The sequence below is a fragment of the Prenolepis imparis genome, unplaced genomic scaffold (assembly GCF_030444845.1).
Source record: "Prenolepis imparis isolate NDT839.2.m4 unplaced genomic scaffold, iyPreImpa1.0 SCAF_11, whole genome shotgun sequence".
Classification (NCBI taxonomy): domain Eukaryota; kingdom Metazoa; phylum Arthropoda; class Insecta; order Hymenoptera; family Formicidae; genus Prenolepis; species Prenolepis imparis.
In genome coordinates, this window is record NW_028141169.1 from 3,167,221 (window position 1) to 3,191,449 (window position 24,229).

The window sequence follows — 24,229 nt, forward strand, 5'->3', positions numbered from 1 at the left end:
CGTCATAGCACGACCATAAAATTCACGGCAACACGCGGTTTATAACCGCGCAGCGGAATATTTGAATATGAATATCGTTTTATTAGGCTGTTTAGAGATCTAGCTTATCATATTATTATTTCTCAAATTGTCTATATATAAATATATTACATGACCAGACATGAAATGTGTAAATTATATATTTTAAGGTTTGCACAAAAAATGTGGAAATCTAAAAATTTATTTGAACAGGCCGCGTGTATAAAGCATGCTACGCGTGAATGTTTACCATCTTCTCAGCAGGGGCATATCCACACTTCCACTTTTGCCCACTCCTATAAAATTCATCATAAGGCTTCTCTACACCGCCACAATAAGCCACATTTAATACAATGTTTAACTTCTTGCGTACAAGCGCGACTTTTCTCGGAAGAGCTATATCTATGTCGCTCATCCATTATCTTGCGTCTAGATGTTTCGTTGCATTCTCGCGTAGATTGATGCCGAGTCGAGAAATGGTACATACATTAGTTCCAAGAAGAGTTACTTCGTAACAGCTGGTCGTGATCTAGGAGAGAGAGAGAGAGAGAGAGAGAGAGCTGGAAAATATATACAAGATAAAAAATTAAAATTTCACTCGAGGGAAGGAAGATATAAGGATATATTCATAGTGCCAAGAATTTCTTGTTGAATATTGTATCCCGTGAAAAAATATCCCGTATGATTTTAATAATATATATATAAATTTTAATATAGTAATGTACGCGCAAATATTTTTCGATACGATAACAGGGTATTGTTTTTTTCCTTCGGAGAATCTTCACAGCAGATTGAAGAAACTTGGACGCTTGTCGTCCGTCAGACTCTATCGGGGTCTTTAACAGGAATATCGACAAGTCCAAGTTCCTGCGGCTTGTAGTCTGTCAGTGGGTCTGATCAACCCGCGAGACATTACATGCGCTATATTTTGCTCCAAGGAGAGAAAGAGAGAGAGCGAGACTCTTTTTTTTTTTCGTTTTTTTTCTGCCTCTATCTCTTCTTATCTCTTTGTCTCGTTCATAAAATTGCTCTTCGAGATCGAGGAATTTCTCGTGAATTTCCGTTTGTATATCGTCTCGTTTATCGTTCTTGCTGTCGTCCGTCGTCGTCGTCGTCGTCGTTTCTCGGTTATAGTCGCCATTCTCAGAGGTAGCAATTCTCTTCGCCCAAATGACGATGTCACTCTCGTGCACGACTCTCCACGTCGTATTATCTCCGTCGCTTCTTATTCCCCGTTCGTGCAGAACGAAAAGCGGACGAGCGAGGGGCACGTCGGGCAGCGCGAGCAACCGTCCTTAACGGAATTATTGCCATTAAGGTCGTTGCATTCCCGAGAGGCCGTCGTGTGTACGCACCCCGGCATCCTACCGACGCAGAACTAATGATCTTAATTAACGTTTCGTAACGAAGGTCGCCCAGACTGTCCTCTTTCTTTTTCTTCTTCTCCATTTTCTTCTCCTTCCTCTAACCCAGCCTGCGTCCGTAATCGTTTCTCTCTTTACCTTTCCGCCTTCGTTCTCGTCCGCGCTTCTTTCGCGCTCATCTTCCTCTACTTCTCTTCTCTTGGTCCTCTTCTGCCTCCAAGTCGTCCTCCTCAACTTCGTAGTTCCCACCGCTCGCGTATTCACTCGGAGTCCATTCCGCTTTATTTTTCTTTTATTTTTTTTTTCTGTACTCCCAGCGCAATCATCCGGCCGTCTCCTGCCTCTTCGCACCCCCTCGGCACACTCGTTCGTTCTTTCCGTTTCTAGATCGTCTTCTTTTCCTCCCCCCTTCGGAAATATTTCTCTTTTCTTCACGGCTTCCTTTTTCGTTCATAGAATTGGTTACGTCGGAGCTTTAATTATCGTAATGGCGTTAGCGTGTTCAGATTCGAGTATCGTACCTACTGTCTGCAGCGTAGTCGTCCTTCTTCCTTGCCTTCATCGTCGACTTCTTTTCCTTCTCGTTAAGAATCACGGCGCGAATCTGTTCGTCTCATTCGTTATTAGAGTTCCGCGGCTTCGCGGGATACAATCGTGATTTCGCCCTATTACTCTTCGTCACCTTCTTTGGACTGTTTCGTTCAATCATTAAAACCGCCGTAATAAAGTTTGGTATGTTACCGCTGGATAACGTCTGAAGATGTCTGGTATATATTTAGAGAGCAAAGAAAAAGAAAAGTAAAAATCGAAAAGAATAACGACTTTCATCGGGCATAATAATTTTACATTATGTCGACTGCAATTGCATGGTAATAATACAATTGCTATAATTTACTCATTGTTATCGTAATAAATTATTAAACTGACCACATGGAGAAAATTAGCCAATCGAATAAAATGTATAGGGATTTAAGTTTTTCTTGCTAATTTATTGCTTTATTATGTAACTCGTTAGAATGCAAGATTTAATTAGTCATGTGGCACAGATGCGAAAAATTAATAATATCAAGGAATACGTGTTGGGAATGATAAATTTGTCAGGCAATAATAAAGTAAATCCGATTTAAATGGCGAGGCTTTGACTGATTTATGAGACACGATGGTTATGCGCTTAAGAGAAATAAATTCTGATACAAACGCGTGCGATTAATCGCGAGGATCAGGGCAGCGACGAGACACAACACTTGCCTGCTATAGAGAGAAAGAAAGAAAGAGTTACCTAAGATCTACCGTGCTCTAAGAGAAACGAATAAGCAAACCGCGAATTTTTTCGCTTAATTTTGCGCGAGTGCAAAATTGTATCTTCTACATTGCGACCGGGAAAATATCGCGCAACTAAATAACCGGTAGCTTGGCCGATATCATGTCGACGGAATTTGTAGCTTTCGTAAATCACCCTCTTTCTTTTTAACGTGTGTCGCGTCTCAAGGAAATGAATTCGTCGCGATTTTTTACAACTGTATCGTTCTATTTCACGTTCTATCGATCTATCTAATATTGAGCGCAAATTTCAATTTTTTACGTTAAAGCTGCTTATTTTTTTAGTCCTCGAAAAGTGCTCTATTAATATTTTTCTAATATTATTGCTAAGAAATTATCGAACTTTTGAACAGATGCACAAAATGCATATACATATGTATTTATTAAAATTAGATTTTTGGTTAATTTTTACAGGACCGTAGGAAGCACACTGGTCATGGATCCGATGCTCGTCTGCAAGAAAACACGAAGACTGAAGGGGAAACTTGCTGATATTTGCCGTAAGGAGCCATCCCTGTTGAAAGAAATTACGAGAGGTGTCCAAGTAGGTACCAGGGAATGTCAATATCAATTCCGGAATCGGAGGTGGAATTGTACGACCATCAGGAGATCTCTCAAGAAGATGCTGCTCCGCGGTAAGTTTCATCGAATTACACTTTGATAAAAAAAAAATCCAATTAACAGATTTACAAATCCAGAACTCTAAAAGCAATTAATTCCAGAAATAGTTCGATTAAAGTCGAGTTTTTATATTTTACATTTGAGAGATCACGATCTTTTAGTTGGACTTTTTTTCTTCTTTGTCTTATTAAATATTACTACTTCTTGTTCATGACATAAACAAAGGGGACAAATTAAACATTATTCGCGCGGATGTAAAACTCACCGCGTCTTTTTGCGCACATCAGATACTCGATCCCGTAATAATTCGTGAATCCGGTCGCATTATTCGCGAGTCATGGGCGCAAGATCGAGGCTCTATTCCGGGCCTCGCCCTCTCGCCGAGAAAAGGATTTCGGGTCCCATGGAGCCCTTTTCAGGAGCGAGAAAAGAGCCTAAGCACGACAATGCACACACTAGCGGTAGATTACAGGGCGCTACTCGTTCGACATTAGGCGAACCGGATGTCGATTACACACTCCCCTACGGGCCCTGAAGGCGATTCGTTACGATTAAATGTCGGTGCCCGATCGGCACACCTCCAGAATGGGCTACTTCTTTAGGACCTTTAAGGACCTTTCTACGTGCGAGGCCTTTAAGGTACCTCTCTCTCCGCGTGTGGAGTCTGACGTTGACCACTCTATACCGATTCGAGTGTATTAACGATCGTAAAACACGATGCACATAATAGCCTTGATATTTTCGTGTTTTTAGTTCGGATAATCGACGATTATTCGATAAAAAAAATGATAGCATATTATTAAACATTATGTTTCTTATATATATTGTTTGACACTTATATTTTAATTATATTCACATCTAGTTTCTTTGAATATGATATATGTATATGAAGGAAGAGAATTATACTTTTATAAAAATGTTGAAGGCAAGAAAGAGAGGGAAATATTTAAAAGAATCGATATTTGTAGATATATATTTTTTATTGTAATCTTTTACAATATATTATTCCGTTGACTCCTTCTTTGGATACATTACAGAGATGCGCGCGCGAATAAGTGGTAATTATTTTTAAATTAACCTTAATGGGAGATCTCTTAGAGGTACAGTTTCGGTGGCTAGGAAAGAGAGATAATGACTACTGTCTTTAATGGTGGGACTATTTCGACACGTATACAACTATGAAATCAAATTGTAAGGTGTCACAGTAAATAGCAGCGTGTAATAATATGATAATAATGATAATCGTTATTACCAACGACGATACTGATGGGAATGTTGGGAAAAGTTCAAGGAACTACGTCAATTATAGATCATTCATGTCTAGATCCGCACCCATGTCATTATCATCTGTTAACAAATTGATTCTCGATGACTTGCTTGTTTCGTCAGCGATTTACACCAAAAATAAAGATGATTAGTGTAACAAAACAAAGAGAAAAATTTGATTAAAGCTATTCGTGATAATTCGTGTGGCCTGGGTAGCACTCTGTGATATATTTTGTGAATTTCCAATATTCTTAAAGGATATTAATACGACAAATAAAAAAAAAAAAAAGAAAATATATTTATATAAAATTTTTCATTTATAAAAATGTCAGATTATTTTTTTTCGATTGTATGAGATATAAAATAATTATATTCATTGATATTTTAATTGTTTGTAAAGCATTAAGTAAAACTTTTATATATTTTTTTAAAAATACTTTTTTTACAAAGATATGTTGTAGCATTTTCATTCAGAAATTACAGCTGTATATATTATTATAATATTTTTTTCGAAGAAGCCTATTTAAATAAATTTAGCGCAGGACACTAGTAAGATGACGATTTTTGTATCTAATTTTATCTCGAGACTGTAATGTACGAATATCATTTTCGTCGGTCTTGCGTAAGCAAACATACTAAATACACCTATTGAGTGAATCGGTAAACAAGCGTGAACGAATTTCATCTCGACTATGGATCGATTCTTATACAGAATCAAATATTCTTCTTTCTTTTTGCTCTTTTTTTCTCTACGAGGTAAACCTGAACCCGAAACTCTTGACGAAAAGTGAAGCTGTCCGCGTGGCTCGCTCGCTCGCGCGGCTAAGCGTCCGATATATTAATTCCGGATGATTGGCTACGACAACTAAATCGAAGACAGCATCTCCAATAGACTGTGCTGATCTCTAGGACCGCTATCAGATCGGTGTCTTATGGTAGCTTGACAGATTGACACTGTCCGTCGGATATTAGTGGCTATATGTTCCCTTAATTAAAGCCTCACTGCCACGACGGGTCGCGATCGGTCGTCTTTCGATCTCATCCCCTCCTCCTCCCCGCTTTCCCCTTTATCCGCGCTCTCGCGATCTAGAGATCGCCGTCAATCCCATCGATCGTGATTCGATGCAGGATCGTCGGGGGCCTCCTCAGGTAAGATGTTAAACGCGGACGCGCGTGGAATCCACGCTCGACGATCGATGATCGAATTAAGCACGACACCGCCGAGGATGCCTGACGATCGGCATTCGCTCTCTTCGGGAGATAGTATATTATTAACGAGACAGCGCGTCCATCGGCCCAAATAAAGCGAGTTTAATTAAGCGAATTAGCGTCACACTCGGTGCTCCCATTTTTAATATTTCAGATATTTAAATATTTCACAATATTAAGATTTCTAGATATTTCTGTCATTATTTTCTATCACATCAAGGCATTTTATACGAAAAAGTTACTGAGTAAGAAAAAAAATAACGTTACATAACGTTGCAATTTTTAATATTTTTTGTCACACATATACATATAATAACATTCGATATTGTATGATTCATATAAAACAATTGCCATGAACAAATTCTTCGTAGAGCAGGAAACAGTAATATTAAGAAATATGAAATATCTAGATTGCGGATATAGGATATCGAATGGATATCTGAATATTTGATGGATATCTGATGGACATACCCGTGTGGTTGCATAACTGTGCTGTAGTATTGAATGTTGTACACACCGATTGTTCGACACTTTAATTACGATACTTCTCGCGAAACAAATGCTGTAATACTGTTTTACGATCAGTTCGATATCGTCGAGATAAGCTGATGGAATAATCGAATACAAATTGCGCTAAAGGCATCTTGCTGACACGCTCCGTGTGTTTTCGGTCGAAATAAAATCGATACGTCCTAGAACGCGTTGTAATATCTAAGATTAACGACGCGTAATATTTGATTCTGAGCGTGTCGGCATTTTAATTGAATTCCAATTAACGTAGCATGCGTAATAATACGCGAGAGATGTAACGAAAAGCTGCTTAGATATTGATTAAATCACTTGGGAATCAGTCGGAATATGTGACTATATGTGACGTATAAACAATACATGATTGCATTATTTGATTAAGCGCTATAATATGACATTTTTGAAATTTTATATTTTCATATTTATTTTTTTGTCTTAATTATTATTTTTTTCATAATTATACTTTTTAATAATAATTATATTTATTATATATTATTATTAATAATAATTTTTAACTATATTCAGAGATAGAGAATTTAATTATAATTATTCATTTTTCTACGAAAAAAATATAATATAAAAAAAGATCTATAAATCTCCGGATACATACTTGACATCTCTCTCCTTCTTTAATGTAATAAAAAAATTATTAAATCTCGGCTTTAATTTTTCTGCTTTGATTAAGAACGTCGCTATCGGGTTCATGGCGTTGAAATTTATGCAGCTGGCAGGTGAAGACCTAATTTGCGTTCCACCTGGCACTTACAACCTCCTCCCTACCAATCTCGCCTCACCCCATAAAGACGGTACCGCGCCATAAAAACGACAAAGTCAGATTGTACGCTTCATCGGGTAATCGTAAAATTCGTAGTGGTATTCGCGTCGCGGTGTAAATAATTTGTAGTCTTTGCTTTAACGGTGATTTTCTATTAGGTACGAATGTATTCACCTTCGTATATCTGATGAATTATTATTTCACAGCACTTGTGTCAGATAGAGCAACAAATATTTTTTCTCATTTTCCATCGAACGATCAATGGCAATGAGAGATTAAGACAATTAGAATTACTATATAAATACGTACATAATAAGGGAGAAATATTAACATAAAAAATAGGAGAAATATTTACATAAATATCATATAAATAAATATATTCAGATATAAAATAAATAATATACAATGATATAATAACACCAATATTAAGAATAAAAAGCACATGGGATAAATCAGTTTGCCTGGGGAGAACCGTTTTGTATAGCGAAGGTTTCACAATGCAGCCAAAAATTTACTTTAAATGGTGGGTCTGTCGGGAAAAGGCTGGACCGCAGATATATAAATCTCGTCTATATACTGGATGCGCTATTGGACGCTGTGGATCGATGACAGGGACCGCAATGTGTTAACTGGTCGTTTCGGGTGACAATTCTCGCTATCGTCATTTATCTGCGACTCCGCTTGCGGACAGCTCGCCCTAGGACGTCCTGTGTAAGCGTTACATCGTTTTTTATTGGGTCGTCCCTTGGTAGCGTCCCTGTGTGTGTTCTTACTCCTGTATTTTGGTTATTGTACTCTTGTTGAATTGTCATTATTAACATTTTATTATTATATCATTCTATATTACATTAATATACATTTTATTATTATATTAATATTAACTACTGTTATACATTAGAATAACATTATTATTAATTTGCTATGGTTTCTTGCTTACATTTGATTTTTTAGCCAAAAATTGAATTTTGTCAGATAATTTGTAAAATAATTTATTATTATTTTATTGATCAAACAAAATAAGATTTCGAAATTTTTTTCTGTCTCATATATAAAATTAGAGAGCATTGTATATATTTTAAATATATATAAAACTTGAAATTGCGCGTACCGAAATTATATTGAAGAAAAAATTTATTATCTATCTATCGCTTTTAATCTTCAACGTAACAGTTTGTTCATTACGAGTGCAGAATTTGGTGAATAGGGTCCATTGATACACGTCGAGACTATTATCTATTACAAGCTGAAGACAGATCGTCGTTAGAAATCTAGGCGGAAGAAATATACGAGTTTCGGGGCCACCCGTCTAGAAAGATTTCAAGCAACACGTGGAGTCTAGCTACCGAATCCTGCTGTTCGATTGGCTGTCGCCAATGTAATTTCTCTTCGGAGTAGTTTAGAAAGAAAAGAGTCCTACGAGAAATGTGAAAGCAAATGTCCCTTCTCTTTCAACAGAAGTGAGAACGAAAACAGGATAAGGTAACAAATGTTCTGACCGTTTTCAGCAGATTCCTTTGTGACAAAAACAAGGTTAAAATAATTAAATAGTATTTTATTATAAATAGCAGAGACATTAAAAAAATAATGACACTATTGAGAAAGCAATAACATATTATGTTAATGAATATACAATATTTTCCGTTTGTATTGTATAAGCGATAATTTTTGGATTAGCAATCTTTGGACAGGGTTGTTTCAATGAATTGTCCGGTTATGTACTCGAGGTTATTCGGTAATTATCCATTACTCACGGAGATATGTGTCAACGGGTCTCTTTTTCCCAAGCCGAAAATTCGACTGACGATACATCAGAGGTCGATGTCGCTTTATCTATCGTCCACTCCCGGATACGGCTCTAGGAAAAATTCCTAACGGATGCCGGATAGAGAGAGGGGAAAAGCGCATGAGGATCCACGCTACCGGCGGCGCCTATCTTAATTCCCGATTGACGTTTATTTATCTGGCGACGTTTAATTTTTATGGGCGCGATGCGGCCGATAGGTTAAGGCCCGGCAGGTAGCTCCCGCTGTGTGGTCCTGCGGGGTCCCCGGGGGCCCACGGAGGCCTCTGGTATAACATTCGTGGACGAGCAGCACCTCTTAATTGAGGGGTGCCGCGTGTCGCGATAAGACGAACACGGGCGTCAAAACCCGTGGAAAGAGCTACCTCTGGGGGTAAAGGGAAACGGAGGAGGCAGGAATTTATTGTGATGCAGCGCATCCACAGCCTCTGCTGCGAGGTTCGCCTCTCCTCGCAGGTACGATCGTCGAATCGATGGGCTTCGACCAAATTAAGAGAGTGCTTTCCTTCATTCATTCCGAGATTCCACGGGGGAATCCATGGAGTGACGAAGAAAACGGTCGCCTAAGTGGTCGCCTTCTCGAATCAACAAATTGCCCTCTCTTTCTGCTCTTCTTTTCTCTGAAACGGTATGAGGGGAAAAGGAAGGAATTAACGTAAAATGATTTTATTTTATTTTATTTTTTTTTTATTGAGAAGAAGCTTAAAGTTAATGGCTGGATCGTGCGCGCTTTTTCGAATCCTGAAGAAATTTCTCGAAGTTGAGGTGTCGCGATGCGAACCGCGTCATTTATCGGTAGCAATTGGATTGATTGCCTCACTTTCGCGATGACTTTGTTTTACTGCGTTTGAACGCTCTCTGCTACCTTGGGATTACCTCATGGAGACGTCTCTTTTTCTTCGCCGTTTCCCAACTCTTTAACGAGGATGCTCACCTTGGGCCTCGAGAGTCCGTGCCTTTGTCCGTTCACTCGCGATACTTTTCTTCCGCGAGAACGATCGCGAAATCATTTATGTTCCTGCAAATTGAAATTTCTTCGAGATACGGGATTCGCGAATGATGAATACAGCAAAACGTAAACCGTTTAACTAAAAAATTTTATTTGATATATTTTTTATTATTATTTTTATTGATATAAAATATATATTTTATCTTTATAAACACACACATTCTAGCTTTCATCGCATCAAAAGAATGATGCGGTATAAATTGAGAAATATATACGAGATTATCAAGAGAAAACGGAGAGAAGAGAAGGAAAGAGCAGGAAGATGGGAGGATCCTCCGATGCGCTGGTATACCTGATGAAAATAAAAAGAACAGTTTACGCGTAATAAAATGTGTTACCGCAGCTCCTCCACGAAGGTGGTCCGACAGGTACGCCCGCGCTTCCCGAATCTTTCTCGCGGGGTTGTCTGGATTTTATCCCTAATAGGACAGGGCGGCAAGTTTAATGGAATCTCCACTAAATCGGGTACTAATTATTTGGCAGTGAGGGCGCCGACTATCCCGCTAATATCGCTCGTAAAATCTTCGGTTCATCCTATTTTACGATCCCTGGACGACTTCTTATAGAACACAGAAATGCACAGGGCATGAGGAATGGGCGTGAAATTTCGAATTTGGGAAATTCGAAGAAGATTGAAAAGTTCTACAACGAGAGATATTTTGAAATGTTCTTCTTAATATTCAAATATTGATTTTTTATTAGATAATAGAGCCTGATCTTTCTCATATCTTAATACTATCTAATATTTTATATCTTATACGTTTTGTTATACGATTTTCATATATTAATCAATTGGAATGTCCGCGGGAATATTGTTGTGCGAAATCCGCGACCTTGACTCGTCCCTTAAACGGATTAAGACCGCGCGCTGAAATTTGCGCGAACGCGAAGCAGCGATAACCAGAGGGACTGAAACGGATTTAGCGGTACGGCGCTAAGTGTTTCGTCGCCTCGCGAAAATGCGGCGCTAACTAATGCGCTCCGTATAGCGTTCCCGGCCTGCCCGCTTTCGCGTCTCTGCCATTTCTCCGTCTTTCTCGCACGTATACGGAAATTAAATAACGTCACGCATACGTGTCAAGCACCTACTAAAAGGCCTTTAAAAGATGTTTGTCCGCCACGTCGTTCGAGCTTCGTCAGTCCCTTTCGTGCCGATTCTTGCGTGGATCTTTGCGTGGATCATTGTCGACGAAATGTTAAAGTACCATGCAGGATTACGGAAATTTATCGCGAGAGGAAACTATTAAAAACGCAGTGAGTTTGTAATTATATTTGATAAAGATTAGTAAACATATTTATTTAAATCTATAAATAATGAAAATTATTTTAACTTTAAAACACATGTCGATTACATAATTTTAGATTTGTTTTAAATTCAAATTAGATATATTTTTTTAGATGAATGCAGGACGATTTTGAAAGAACAATTTATTTTTACTTTTACAGTTACTATTAAAATAAAATGTGCATAAAGTGCATTGTGCATCACAATGTTTTAAATTATAAAATTAATATTTAAATAATTGCGAAAAAATAGGTTGTCAAATATTTTCACGTATTTTGTCATTATTTTATTTGAAATAATCTAGCGATAGTTAAACTAGAATTTAAAAATAAATTATATTCACGTTGTGACGATACCCTGACTTTTCGCTTGCTTGTCACAAAGAAGGTTAATGAAGCAAATACAATCGTGACTGCAAGTTGTGTATATCAAGAGTACTTTACTTTTATAGTGACTATCTTTATCACCCGCGGTGCCACTTTGTCACGACCACTATGGGGATTTTCAAATTCGCTATGGGGGGTTTCCTCGCTTTCGGTTCTGACACAAAAATGCGCAAAATACTATTGGCGCACGATGGGTCCAGAGTGAGCGCCGATTCACATGAATTATTTATGAAGTAAAGATCATCTTCACGACAGCGGCAACAATGGCAATCATGAGCGTCAATCATGATGAAAGCGTGTCGAAATCGAAGGCGAAGGAATAGCTTGATTTTTCTCGCTTTTCTAGAGATCGTAAAAACCGGTAGGAAGGAAATTATCCGTGACTAAAGACGACCGATCCTGACATGAGTATCCCGTAAGAAATAAACGCATATAAAGGAAGAAGAGAGAAAAACAGAGAGATAGAGAGAAGGAATATTTCTCGTGTTGCTTTCCGAGAGGACGAAAGTCCGTGTCATTTTATTAACACTATTAGCTCCGATGTTAACCGTGAACGTGAACCGTGCGTGCTCTTTCGGCGAACGAAATCTATAAATGGAACGGAATGTGCGAGGTGTGACTGCATACACATGCCATGTGCAATTAATCTCTTCTCTCAGAGACAAAAAATTGTTTAATTAATATTTAAAAAAGTAGCGATGTATCACATTTGTGCATTTATTCAATTGATGAATCTTTGATTTCGTCAGCTATTATCGATATATTATCGATAATTTTAACTAAGCTTTTGTGCGATTACTCTTTGTAAGAACTGTACTTGAAAGAGCAATAGGCCCACTGCATCGCGAGGATACCTGGACCGGTATTCTCTTCACAAAGGATTGACAACAGCAAACAGTTTAGTGTCCCGTGCGTTTATTGTATCTCGACTACCGTACGTTTAACTCTTCTGTCGTTGGACGTGGGAGGGTGTGGAAGGAGGAGGAGAAGGAGATAACATAGGACAGACTGACGAAAAAAAAAAGAACCGGAACAGGACAGATCTGTTACTCCGTTAGACCTTGTCGGCCTGACATTTGAATGCTTCGTCGATTCCACGGCATCGAAAGAAGAACGGGAGAAACTGGAAAGAGAGGAAGGACTTACCGACGCGATTGTCGTCTTTATTTTGTCTTTCTTTCACCGTATCTTATGGGTTTTTGTCAAACTTTGGTGTATTTGTTCGCGGGTTTTATAGAATGAACAACGGGCGAGTATAAGTGCTCTTCTTCTCGCATACTCTCTCGCGTGCATTATATTTAAATCTAGTCATGTGACATTTCTGATGTGTGTGCTTGTGTATTTTTCTTACGCTTTATAAAACATCCGCGCATATTTAAAATTGAAACTTAGTTGTCATCTCATTGTCAGACACTTTGACTGTTTTTGCGCATTCGTGAATCTTGACAGTCTCGCGAACTTTTATTCTTTTTCAAGATATAGAAATTAATTGTCTTAATCTCTCTGTTCTTATCTTAATTCTAACGATATTCTGGATATCTTTAAATAATTTTCAAGATAATTTTCATCTAAATAGAAGGGGGTATTTTAATAATTTTGACTCGTTCTCTTTAAAATATTCACTGATGATCAACTGCTTCGTTTCTTGAGTGTTAATGTAAATTCGGATAATTTTAAGAAAAAAATATAGAAAGCATACAATTCGAAGAGAGTTACACTCTCGATACGCGTTAGACGGTATACAAAAGAGGGTGAACAAAACGATAGTACGTCGTTTCCTTCGGGGTACCTCTAGTTTTTTTGATAATTGCCACGGTATCTCATCGTACGACGATGAGGCGCGCTTGGTGCATCTTTGCGGTGAAACGCAGCTTAGAACTCGGAGACGCTTAGTGCGAAAGAGCGATAGAGAAATTCCTGCAAGAGAGTGCAGAAATCCGGCGGTGATACGGCGCTCAAAAATCCTCTGGAATCCGCGCGAGGAAAAGGCGAGCGAGCCGGAGGAGCTCCCGCGCCGCAATTGGTCATTCCGCGATTTTTGCCAGCATTCATGCGTCCGTTCCTCGCGCGCGGTATTTATTGGAAAGGTTTTCTTCCCCCTCTGGTATATGTATATATCCGCGCGCCCTCGAAGAGTCGAGAAACGGGGCCCGTCGTCGCGACGATCTGTGGTACTCGCGCGAGCGATCGAGCCGATCTCTCCTCGTGGTTACTTTCTTCCCTCCTCTCGATCCTCTGCACTCGCGGCCCTAAGCGCGCGCACGCTACCTTCCTCTCTCATTGAATATTCTCCACTTTATTTACGGATGCCCGTCGAGATTTATCGTCGTTCGCGCTGCTCTTTTCGCTTTAACCTGCTTCAACGTCGTCTGCTCTTTCCTTTCTCGTGTTCGCCTACGTCGTCTAATGTTATTTCCTTCCCTTCCCCCTTTCTTTCCTTCTTCTTCTTTCTCTTCTATGCCCTCAGGTACATCGTATTTTTACGGTATCACGCGGTACGTACGAAAATGATGCACACGAGGAAGAAATATATGTAAATTATTCTAAAAAAATATGATTGTTCTGTATTCTTCAAATTAACTGCCATTTATTTGTCTGACTAGAGAGATGATCAAATATGATAACTTATTTCTAAAAAATCTTTATTTTCTTTATCAATTAATATACAATAATACTTTACAAATGTGCAATTGCAAGGTATAATCGTCCGTCAAAAATTTTAATTATTTCTATAACTTTATCGACACCTTATTTTTTGAGATATTTTATTATAGGTGCATTATAATGAATTATTTTATTTAGGGAAAAGTATATTAGATATATGGTGTAAAATATAATACATTGAAAATTTGCGGTAAATGTGTTAAGAATAGATCGAAGCACTATCGAAGACAAGAATCGGCGAGAATGAACGAGGATTGAGTACCAAGTACGATCTCTATTGCGCATGAATCGGTGCATCCGGCTCGATAGATCGTCACGCGGCTAAACAAATCACTCGATTGCGAACGAACGATCGATACCATCTACGTGCGTCGATCGGCCACAACGGCGACATAATTCTTACAATGGCGGCCCGACGCATCTCCGCAAATTGCGCGTTTGCATGATCCGACCGATCGATTAATCACCGCGAGATTTACGAGGGATTTGTTCAATCCCTAGAGAGGTTTGCACGGCTGTGTAATGCAATTGCACATTTGCACACTCTTGCATATTTTCACAAATATATATCGGATTTATATGTAGCGTTAATCTAGCGTTGTAGAAGATGTTAATGATTTATTTCTAAGAAACTTAAGTTTTTTTTGTAACATAAAATTTTATATTATATTCATTTAGCTCTCTATTTCATTTATCTCACGGAAAATTTTATTATAAAAACGATGTACCTGTAAATTATGATTGGCTTTCTCGGATTTATTTTGCAAAAAAGATTGTACGATTGGAGGAGATTATTGGAAGAAATTATGCATGTGGAAGGAAATCAAATGGAAAAATGTGATAAATTGAATAATGTGTTATTCGAATTAGTAATCTAGGTTTAGCATAATCAATCTTTTAAGATTCGCCACTATTATAGGATTGTGCCGCATGTAGTGAATAAAAAACGCGCATATTTCCACAGTGCAAGGATATCTCGCGTAATTCACGAGGTTACATAATTGACAAGCAAATGGATCACGATTATCTCGACGGAACGACGTGTGTATATGTTTGCGGCAAGTGGAATGTCATTCGCGATATTCCTCCTTCACAGTATACAGCAATATTGAAAGAATGCCGCCGATGCACCGTGTATATTTATATGCATATGTCAGTCGGCGACGCTGATGCAATGCGAGTAATTTGCGCGAGACAGGCGGTATAATCTCTTTTTACCCATAAACGGTCCCTGACTCAATCCTCCGTTAAAGAATTCGAAGATATGCTCGACATTATTAAGGTGATACGAGCGGTTCGTAAAACTAAAAGGTGCATCGCGAGTCGCTCTTTCTCCATACATTGAAGGCAAGATTCGAGACAGAGTATATTGCATTTAATTTATTCTGATGTTACATGACGCATTAAAGTCTCTAATATAATTATCTAACAATATCTTCTTTTAACTACAAATCATGTCTATATCCATGTTATTTTACACCATTCGTGCTGTCTTATCTTGAGACGATTATACGTTTTAAAAAAACATTGAAAAAATATTTTCGCGGAAAGGATATTTTCCGGAAGTGAAATTACTAGCGGAGACGCATTTTATTGCCGTCTGAGTTATTTCTTCGTCTAGAATAATGAAGAGAACGTTACGAAAAAGAGAGTCGAAGAAGGTCGCGAGGGAGATGGAGGAGGAAGGAAGAAGAAGAGGAGACTACTCGTGCAATTAAACACGGCGTAAGTCCCGCTTCGAGGATAATGCCCCGGAATGCTGATAATTGGCCGAACCGTCCGGGACGACCCGAGACGAAGGGCTCACAGGTGCAGCTGGCATCGCGAAGAGATCATCGGTCCCGCGATCCCTCGTGTCTAATTGATTCCAAGTGATTTATATTATCTGCCGTTTCTCCGGCATTCCCCGCGCATCATCAAAATGCTCAGATGAATTGTCGTTCGGAGAAATATTTCGAGACGCAGATCGAAAGCAACTTTTCTCGACCAATCTACGATGTCTTTTATTATACGCGAATCTATCGTTAATGCAAATTTAATTAACTATCGATTTATTAGGGTTTAATTATGGCGGATATTAAATAAGATAACTTTGTTGTGATTATTCAGATATAAATCACACACAGCAATATGACAGATTAAAATAATCTTCGCTGAAGAAAAAAAAAAAATCTTGACTGCGTGTCGCAGTCATAATTCAGAAAATTTCCTCGAGGACTACTTTCTTCTCGGTTTTCTTGAGATTCGTTCAGATTTAGGACCGATCTCAACGGCGCCTCGAGATCCGAGTGAAGAAAGAGGAGGCTGCGAAAAAGGAGCAGCGAGGACTCTCGTAAACGATCCAGCCGCGTGAGCTCGAAAGAGCCTCGATGCTTCCGTCATGTTAAAGGGCCCGATGTGCCGTTTCGAACCGGAGCCGGAACGAGATGGAACGAGCGATCGATCGGCCATGAAGGAAGAAGAAGAAGAAGAGGAGAGGAGACGAGACGAGAAGAGAGCCAGAGCCAGGCCTCTCTCGCTCTCGAGGCACCGATATCAGATCGCTCGTATAAAACTATCGTATCGTTTAAATACGCACTGAAAGGTGAGGCGATGCATCAGAAGATACGCGGGCGGTGGCAGGCAGCCTTCTTCTCTCTCCCCAGGCCTGCGTCCTCCCGTTCCGTCCGCGCTGTCGATCCGCGCTAAAGATACCCGCTTGGAATCCATGGGAACCATGGAGAACCAGGCTTAACGCGTATAACTCCTCCCTAGCGTCGTCGCAGTCCAGCATTCGGACCCCTGTACGTCTCATCTCCGCGTTTGCCTCCGGTCCACTACTTTGATACACATACGTGCTTTCTCTTTCTTCCACTCGATTTATTTTTTTTTCTTTTTTTTTAATTATTTTTTTCTTTTTTATATTAATAATATTGACATTATTTTAAATAGTATGAGACAATAATGTATCGTTTTAGAAATTCTATGTAATAATAAATTTATAAGATACGATAGACGTGTATAAGAGCCAACAAAAATGAAAAGAGATAATAAAAATGCAAAAAGAGGGATCGGAACAATACGTTGTTGTTCTTCTCGTCGGCGGCACAACGATCGATATTATCGACATCACCGTCCATATCGAGATAATTGACAGAGAATCGCACAACAAGTTTCTGAAAAGGAACCGAGATGCGATCGCGGTGCAATTTCGCATCGTCGATGCATCGCTGCTCGATATTCACGATGGCTACCGATTTTGCTCTTCTCTCCTTTCCCTGGAATCCGTAATTGGGTGGGCATTCCCCGTTATGAGTTAATTCCGACGTATCGGCGTTGAAGTGAAGATCATATCAATTCAAGATCCGCGAGACCTTCTCGACGATCCACGACGAGTATCTCGCAAGAAGGACGACGTCAATTTAATGAGGTGTCGCATCTCATATTGAAGTTTTGCACTATATATCTGTACAATATTCACCGTTAAAAATTCTTTCTATACACGCGTTTAATAAATAAATAAATAATCTATTAAATAAATCGTAAGCAAGAAACATATTTAAAATAAAAAAATGATAAGGTAAGAGTTAAAGAAACGGGTGAAATGCATACGTAGAATGCAAAAATGAGAACATGATCTGACATGCACCCTGCGAAAACCGGATGCTCGAGAGGAGGCCAGAGACAATGGTCGACCGAGCGATATTCCGTTTTGAAAAGGGGTGAAATTCCGCGTCGTGTGCATTGTCCGCTTAATGATTGAGTGGAGACGTGACAGGTGAAACCGAATACACGCACACGCTCCACGAGTCTCCCTGGATCCCCGTGGGTACACCTATCGCAGTCAGACAAGCGTGGGCTGGGATTGTGGGACCCACCAATGGGCCTCTGCTCCCAAGACCTTCGACATTGACGATTTATCCCCCTTTCATGCTGATCTTTTCGTGCGGTCTATTCGCGATCGGCGCCACCCACAACTCACCGAATTACCGGACAGAATAATGCAATTTGATATCTCGGATGTAGGGTGCGTACGGATTCAAGGTCAAGTGATTGAAGGCAGGAAGTTGTAGTATTAAAGAATGCGTGCCCTATATGTAACCCGATAAGAAATAATTTTGTTATTTGCAGTTGACGATTTGTCTGCGAAAAAAAATTCGAAGAAGCGTTAATCGCATATTGCTACATCGATAATTGTTATATATGACTTCTACTTTGCCATATAAACAACTACTGCAGCGCGTCTAATAATAAATGTCAGGTGTTAAATTATACCTTACATCGCATCGTTTATTTTATACTTGACATTTGGATGACAACGTACGGAGATCTTGTGATATCGTAGATGTTCCGATCTGTATAACTTGTTCATGGTTAAATGCTGTCGTAATCAGATCTATACCTAGGCAGATCAATTGACCTAGATCATTCAGAGAGCCAAGTAATGATTTCCGCAAGATACGTTTGTTGAAAAGTTGCTCAAATGATTTTAAACTCTTTATCAATCTAAGAAATATTAACGACAAAAAGGTTTATTATTATAATAATATTATATTATAATATTATAATAATAATAAATATAATAATTAATAATAAATATAATAAAAATAAATATATAAATATTATAATAATATTATAAACCTTTATTATTCTTATATTGTATACATTTATTAATCGTATTACGTGATGCATCAAGTGTAACTATGTCAAAGTTATACGATTGATTGATCAATTTTATTGATTATCGTGGAATTTATTAGCATAAAAGTATTCTTAAATGAAACTTTCTGGAATTTATTTTTAAGTATGAAATATATTATTAATTAATATATATTTCAAAGATCTCCGGACACAGACAGACACACACACACACACGAAGGCTCTAAATTGTCTTATTCGCCGGTCGACGCGTAATCCGATTTGTTTCTCGAGCGATCTGATTACGTGACCTTCTTCAACTTTATTCGCCGACATTGCTTCTTATCTCCCGGCATCCTTCTCCGACTTCGTGACTCTCCATACGCAACCGGGAGAAGATTCTTGCTAATTTTTTTTATTTCTACTTGCTTACCGTGCACATGGCGCGTTTCTTTTTGTTTCACGATCGGTGATTTACGTCGCAGATCACACTGCTACCAAGGTAATAGTCCATTAATTGATCTTGGATTCTCCGCCATGTGCTTTCAGATACGCGGGAGACGGGTTTCGTGAATGCCATCACCGCAGCTGGAGTTACTTATGCGATTACGAGAGCCTGTACTATGGGTGACCTCGTGGAATGTTCCTGCGATAAGATGACGAAGGGTAAAAGCTCTTGCTTCTTTAATCTCTCTTATAATTTAATTCGCATATCGATTTCTCATCAATCTCACATATAGAAGAGAATCTATAATAATTTATAGACTTTTAAAATTTTTCTCAATATACACTAAAATCATTATTATTTTCTAGAATAAGTAAAAAAGAGGAGCATATTTTTATATCTCTATTTTTTAATAAAAAAAATTGTGTAACGCATGATATCGATAATAAATTCCTCAAAATTGCACATATAATATGCAATTTTTTGTTCATTATATATGTGATATTATCAGTATTTTCGCGAAAATTAAATGTTGAAAGAGGAAGAAAATGTGGCGATTGTTTGCGTAGGTAATCGTTTGGCTAAATTCGCGCGAGCCGAGGCCAAGAAAAGTTTGCCAACAGAGGGAGAATGGGAATGGGGTGGATGCGGTGATAACGTTAATTTCGGCTTCAGAAAATCTCGTGACTTTATGGATGCGCCTTATCGTAAACGAAGCGACATTAAAACGCTGGTAAAGCTCCACAACAATGATGCTGGACGTTTGGTAAGAATTATTTTTATATTTACTCTTTATGCATTTTCAACTCACTGTGTATTACTATTGCTTGCTATCAATGCTTATCATACTTGATGATAAACGATATTAATTCTTTTATAATTTTTTATACTATTAGTTTCATAATGCACAATTTGATGAATATTGTATACTACTCTGATAATTACACACAAATGCAATGGAAAATATTTATTCACGAAATATATATATTTCAGTTTAATTTTTTTATGACACTGATTTTACATCTTCAACAAATGTTCTAACAAAATTAGAGGCTGTATTTTAAAATTATCATGGCTATATTTAATAAGCAATGTGATTTATATACAACTGCCGTTTCATTCAACTATTGATTCTTCAACTCGATTTACTATGCATTGTTGTTAGAATCTTAAAACCGTCAGATTACGTTAGAAAGATAAGATCGAAAGATTGCAATTCGACGCGTTGCTTACATTCGCTCCTCAGGCTGTACGTAACTTTATGAAGACTGAGTGCAAGTGTCACGGACTTTCCGGTTCCTGTACGGTGCGCACTTGTTGGCGCAAAATGCCACCGTTCCGGGAGGTCGGTAATCGCTTGAAGGAGTCCTTCGACGGCGCAGCCAAGGTCATTCCCAGCAACGACGGTCACAGTTTTATCACCGAGGGTCCCACGATCAAGCCGCCCGGTAGATTCGACCTGATTTACAGCGAAGACTCGCCGGACTTTTGCAAGCTGAATCGTAAGACCGGCTCGCTAGGGACGGCAGATCGTCAGTGCAACGCGACTAGTCCCGGGATCGAGGGCTGTGAGTTGCTCTGCTGCGGCAGAGGTTACGACACTAAGATCATCAAGGAGAAGACCAATTGCCAGTGTAGGTTTCGGTGGTGTTGCGAGGTCACGTGCAACACATGCCTCGTCAAGAAGACCGTCAACACTTGCCGCTAGAGTGTCGAAGTAGTAAGTGAAAAACTTTTTCATATATCGATACAAATATATGACAACGTCGAGAATTTTTTGAGTTGATTTTGCAGCGATTTTATACGTGTTAGAATAGACTGAGGTGACACAATGTACCGAGAGGAATGATTTATATTCTTTGCGTGAGTCAGAATATAATTATAGTCGAAGTTGCAGAGTTTCGCAGAGAGTTATACTGTTGAATGTTAAAAAATGCATTTTTTTCAACAATGAAAAGGAATATTCACGAATATTTAATCAAACTTTTCCTTGTTGTCTCACTATCAATTTCTGTGGGAGACGTTAGCAATTAACTTGTGTTAATTATTGCAGCATCCAAACCAGGTCTGATACATATTGTATAAATTGACTGGCATATGAAGCATGCTTTTTTTATATTCATTATTGATGCTTAAAACTTTTCGACTTTTATTGCCATTGCTATCGGCAATCTTTCCCTTGGTACGCTCGTGATAATGCTCTATTATATAATAATGTTTTGTAATATATAAGAACTTTTACGATTTATATACGGTTCGATCTTGAATGTTCAACGACGAATGTTCAGATGACATGTGATTTACGATTTATACCGCGACCGTATATTTTCGGTCTCAGTTAAATCTAGGTTACTTAGGAGATGTATGTGTTTAGGATTTATAAAATGATTTATCGAACGCGCGAACGCGCGCGCTCGCGCAAGGAGCGGGATCGAGAACGTCAGTAGTGCATGCGCGTGCAGAGTCAGACGCGAGTCCGCGATGCAACTAGACGCGATTCTTCGCGTTTTGCAGGACAGTATCTTCGACTGCGTATCTATGAATGCTTGTAGTTGTGAAATTGAATATTTTTGATATAGAACTCGATGTAGTTCTTATTGTTATAAAATATCAATATTGACAACACAGGTTGCAGTCAAAGGCCCATATTCTGGATCTTCTTTTAGCGATAAAAGCGCTTTTAAGCATATCATTTCTGTTACAGAAACTGTATGCTTAAAAGTGCTTTTATCGCTAAAAGAAGATCCAGAATATAGGCCAAAGAATTTTATTATTATAATCGAGATCGGTTCTTTTTTTTATTTTTTTTTTAGACTGTTAATCTCTTCTCCAAATTCGATTAGCAACATCACCTAAAAATATTTTTCTCTAATCTTAGCGATAACAAAATGTCTAAATATCCCCTCAGGATTTAATAAATCTCATTAATATACTTTTCATATTTTTAATTTTAAAAAATTGAATATATTTTAATGAAAGCGAAAACCGTTTTGACTAGATTTCTAAGGGGTTTCTGCTATGTAGAATCGATCCTACATATAATAGTTGTTATCAGCATCGTCGACGCCGTCAACGCAACGTGATCTTTCCTTTTTTTACTCGTGCTGAAGCTTTCCACGTATCTCCAGTGCTCGTAATACATATTAATACGCACGTAGTCGTATGATGAATTTATGTAAAGTATATCCGTCGGACCATCATAACGCGTCATCAATTCGCATAGTAATGCCTCGCTTTCTCTGCTTGAATCGCCGCGAGGTCGGGCTCCGAGCGAAATCCCGAATGATCAATTCGACATTAACGGCGTATCACAAACATCTCGACGTTATGTCGCATCAAGTTTTTGATTATAGTCGGGAAAATTTGGGATTTTGCTCTCGATTGCGCGTCTATATCCAGTTATATGTTTCGCTTTTTTTTTCTCGCGTGATATATAAGCTTTTGTGCCATACATCGCGATTCGATCGATCGATACTTGTTCACGCATGTATCGATCAATGAACTATACACGAGCTTCTTCCGTTTCTCGAATAATTCACTTTTTAATCGGTTAACGAGCCTTATCGCGTTACAGGGCTTCCTCTTTTGTGTACATAAGACTGAATTTATTAATGTTTGCACTCTTGCGCAATATATGAGTTAGGTGCGAAAAAAATTGTATCTACGGACGAATCTCGTTGTTACTATATTAAGATTTATTAGTAGTGACGACCCCTATTTTAGGATGCGAACATATATATAGAAGGAAGAAATATATGATTTTAATTGTATTTGAAATTTCAGCATTTAACTTCATTCAATTTTACTTCGAATGATCCTCCCTCGATTTTATCCTCCGCCCTCTTATATGATTGCAGGTAAGTGTAAAACTATCCTATATATTTTTAATGAATTGTAGTAATATTTGACAAGTATAAAGCATATTATATTGTGTACGTTTGAAATTTTTGAAATCTTTTTCTCTTTAAATGTTTAACTTAGATAGCAGAGATAAATTTAAAAATGTCGTGAAAGAGAGATCGGTGTTATAAAATTTATTTTATTTGTACATTAGTTTTCTCCTTAGAGTTTAAGATTAGACGTGTCAACAGTCTTCAACTATTGTTAGTGTTAGATTTGCCTTGTTTGTTTCTCTCTCTGATTTTGTTTTATTTGGATAGGACACTCTCTTAAGAAAAAAATCTTTTGTCAAACTTTGAGTAAAAACGAAGCGCTAAAAAATTAATCTCCAAAGACGTCCTCGAATAATGAGGAATTTTTGGTATATATGTACGTTCTCAGACATGCTTGAAAAAACGTGATAATAGGGATAAATTAAAGAAACATCGAAAACTTGGAGGCCTCGTATATCAAGGTACGATGTAAAACATGGAAGTTACCTGTAATTCAGGTTTATACATGACAGTTGGGCAGTAAAGGACTACCACCATTTCTTGTAAAATAGTTTTATGGCCACCGTCAAAAGAAAGGAATTTCGCATAACCATAAAGGTTGCCGAAGACTCGCGTCATATCGCGTGTGCACTCGGCGCGTTTCGGCGATAACGGAAGCCATAAAGCCGAAAAGAAGCGAGCCTTTCCTTTATTTTTTATTACATTTTCCGCCCTGTCGAGAGGTTCTGTTTTCTCAAATCTAAACTTCTGAAAGTTGGCAGATTTTCTTTTTGATTTATGAATATTGTAGAGAGTTTAGATTTGCAGTGTATGTTGAGACTATTGATTTTAATATAACTAATGTTAAATATCGATTGACATGTATTTATGAAAATAATATTTTTACAGCAAACTAATCTTAATTTTAATTAATTTTCTAATGATAAAGCTTGTCCAGATTTACAGTTAGATGTATCTTTCAGGGAATGTTTTATTTCTCTTTTTTTCAACTTTATAATCTTTTCCTAACTTTTTAATTAGGAAAAGAA

The 24,229-nt window shown here is 38.1% G+C and overlaps 1 protein-coding gene across 1 annotated transcript in view; it reads left to right on the forward strand.

The window, feature by feature from the left end:
• LOC145942358 (protein Wnt-6) overlaps nucleotides 1-23,085 on the forward strand; it is a 36,289-nt gene extending 13,204 nt beyond the window's left edge. Inside the window, exons 2-5 of the mRNA XM_083048985.1 lie at nucleotides 3,117-3,337; nucleotides 19,413-19,529; nucleotides 19,878-20,074; nucleotides 20,555-23,085. Coding sequence (XP_082905111.1) covers nucleotides 3,117-3,337; nucleotides 19,413-19,529; nucleotides 19,878-20,074; nucleotides 20,555-21,016 — 997 coding nt within the window. The 3' untranslated portion in view covers nucleotides 21,017-23,085. The remainder of the gene's footprint in view (nucleotides 1-3,116; nucleotides 3,338-19,412; nucleotides 19,530-19,877; nucleotides 20,075-20,554) is intronic.
• The last annotated feature ends 1,144 nt before the right edge of the window (nucleotides 23,086-24,229 follow it).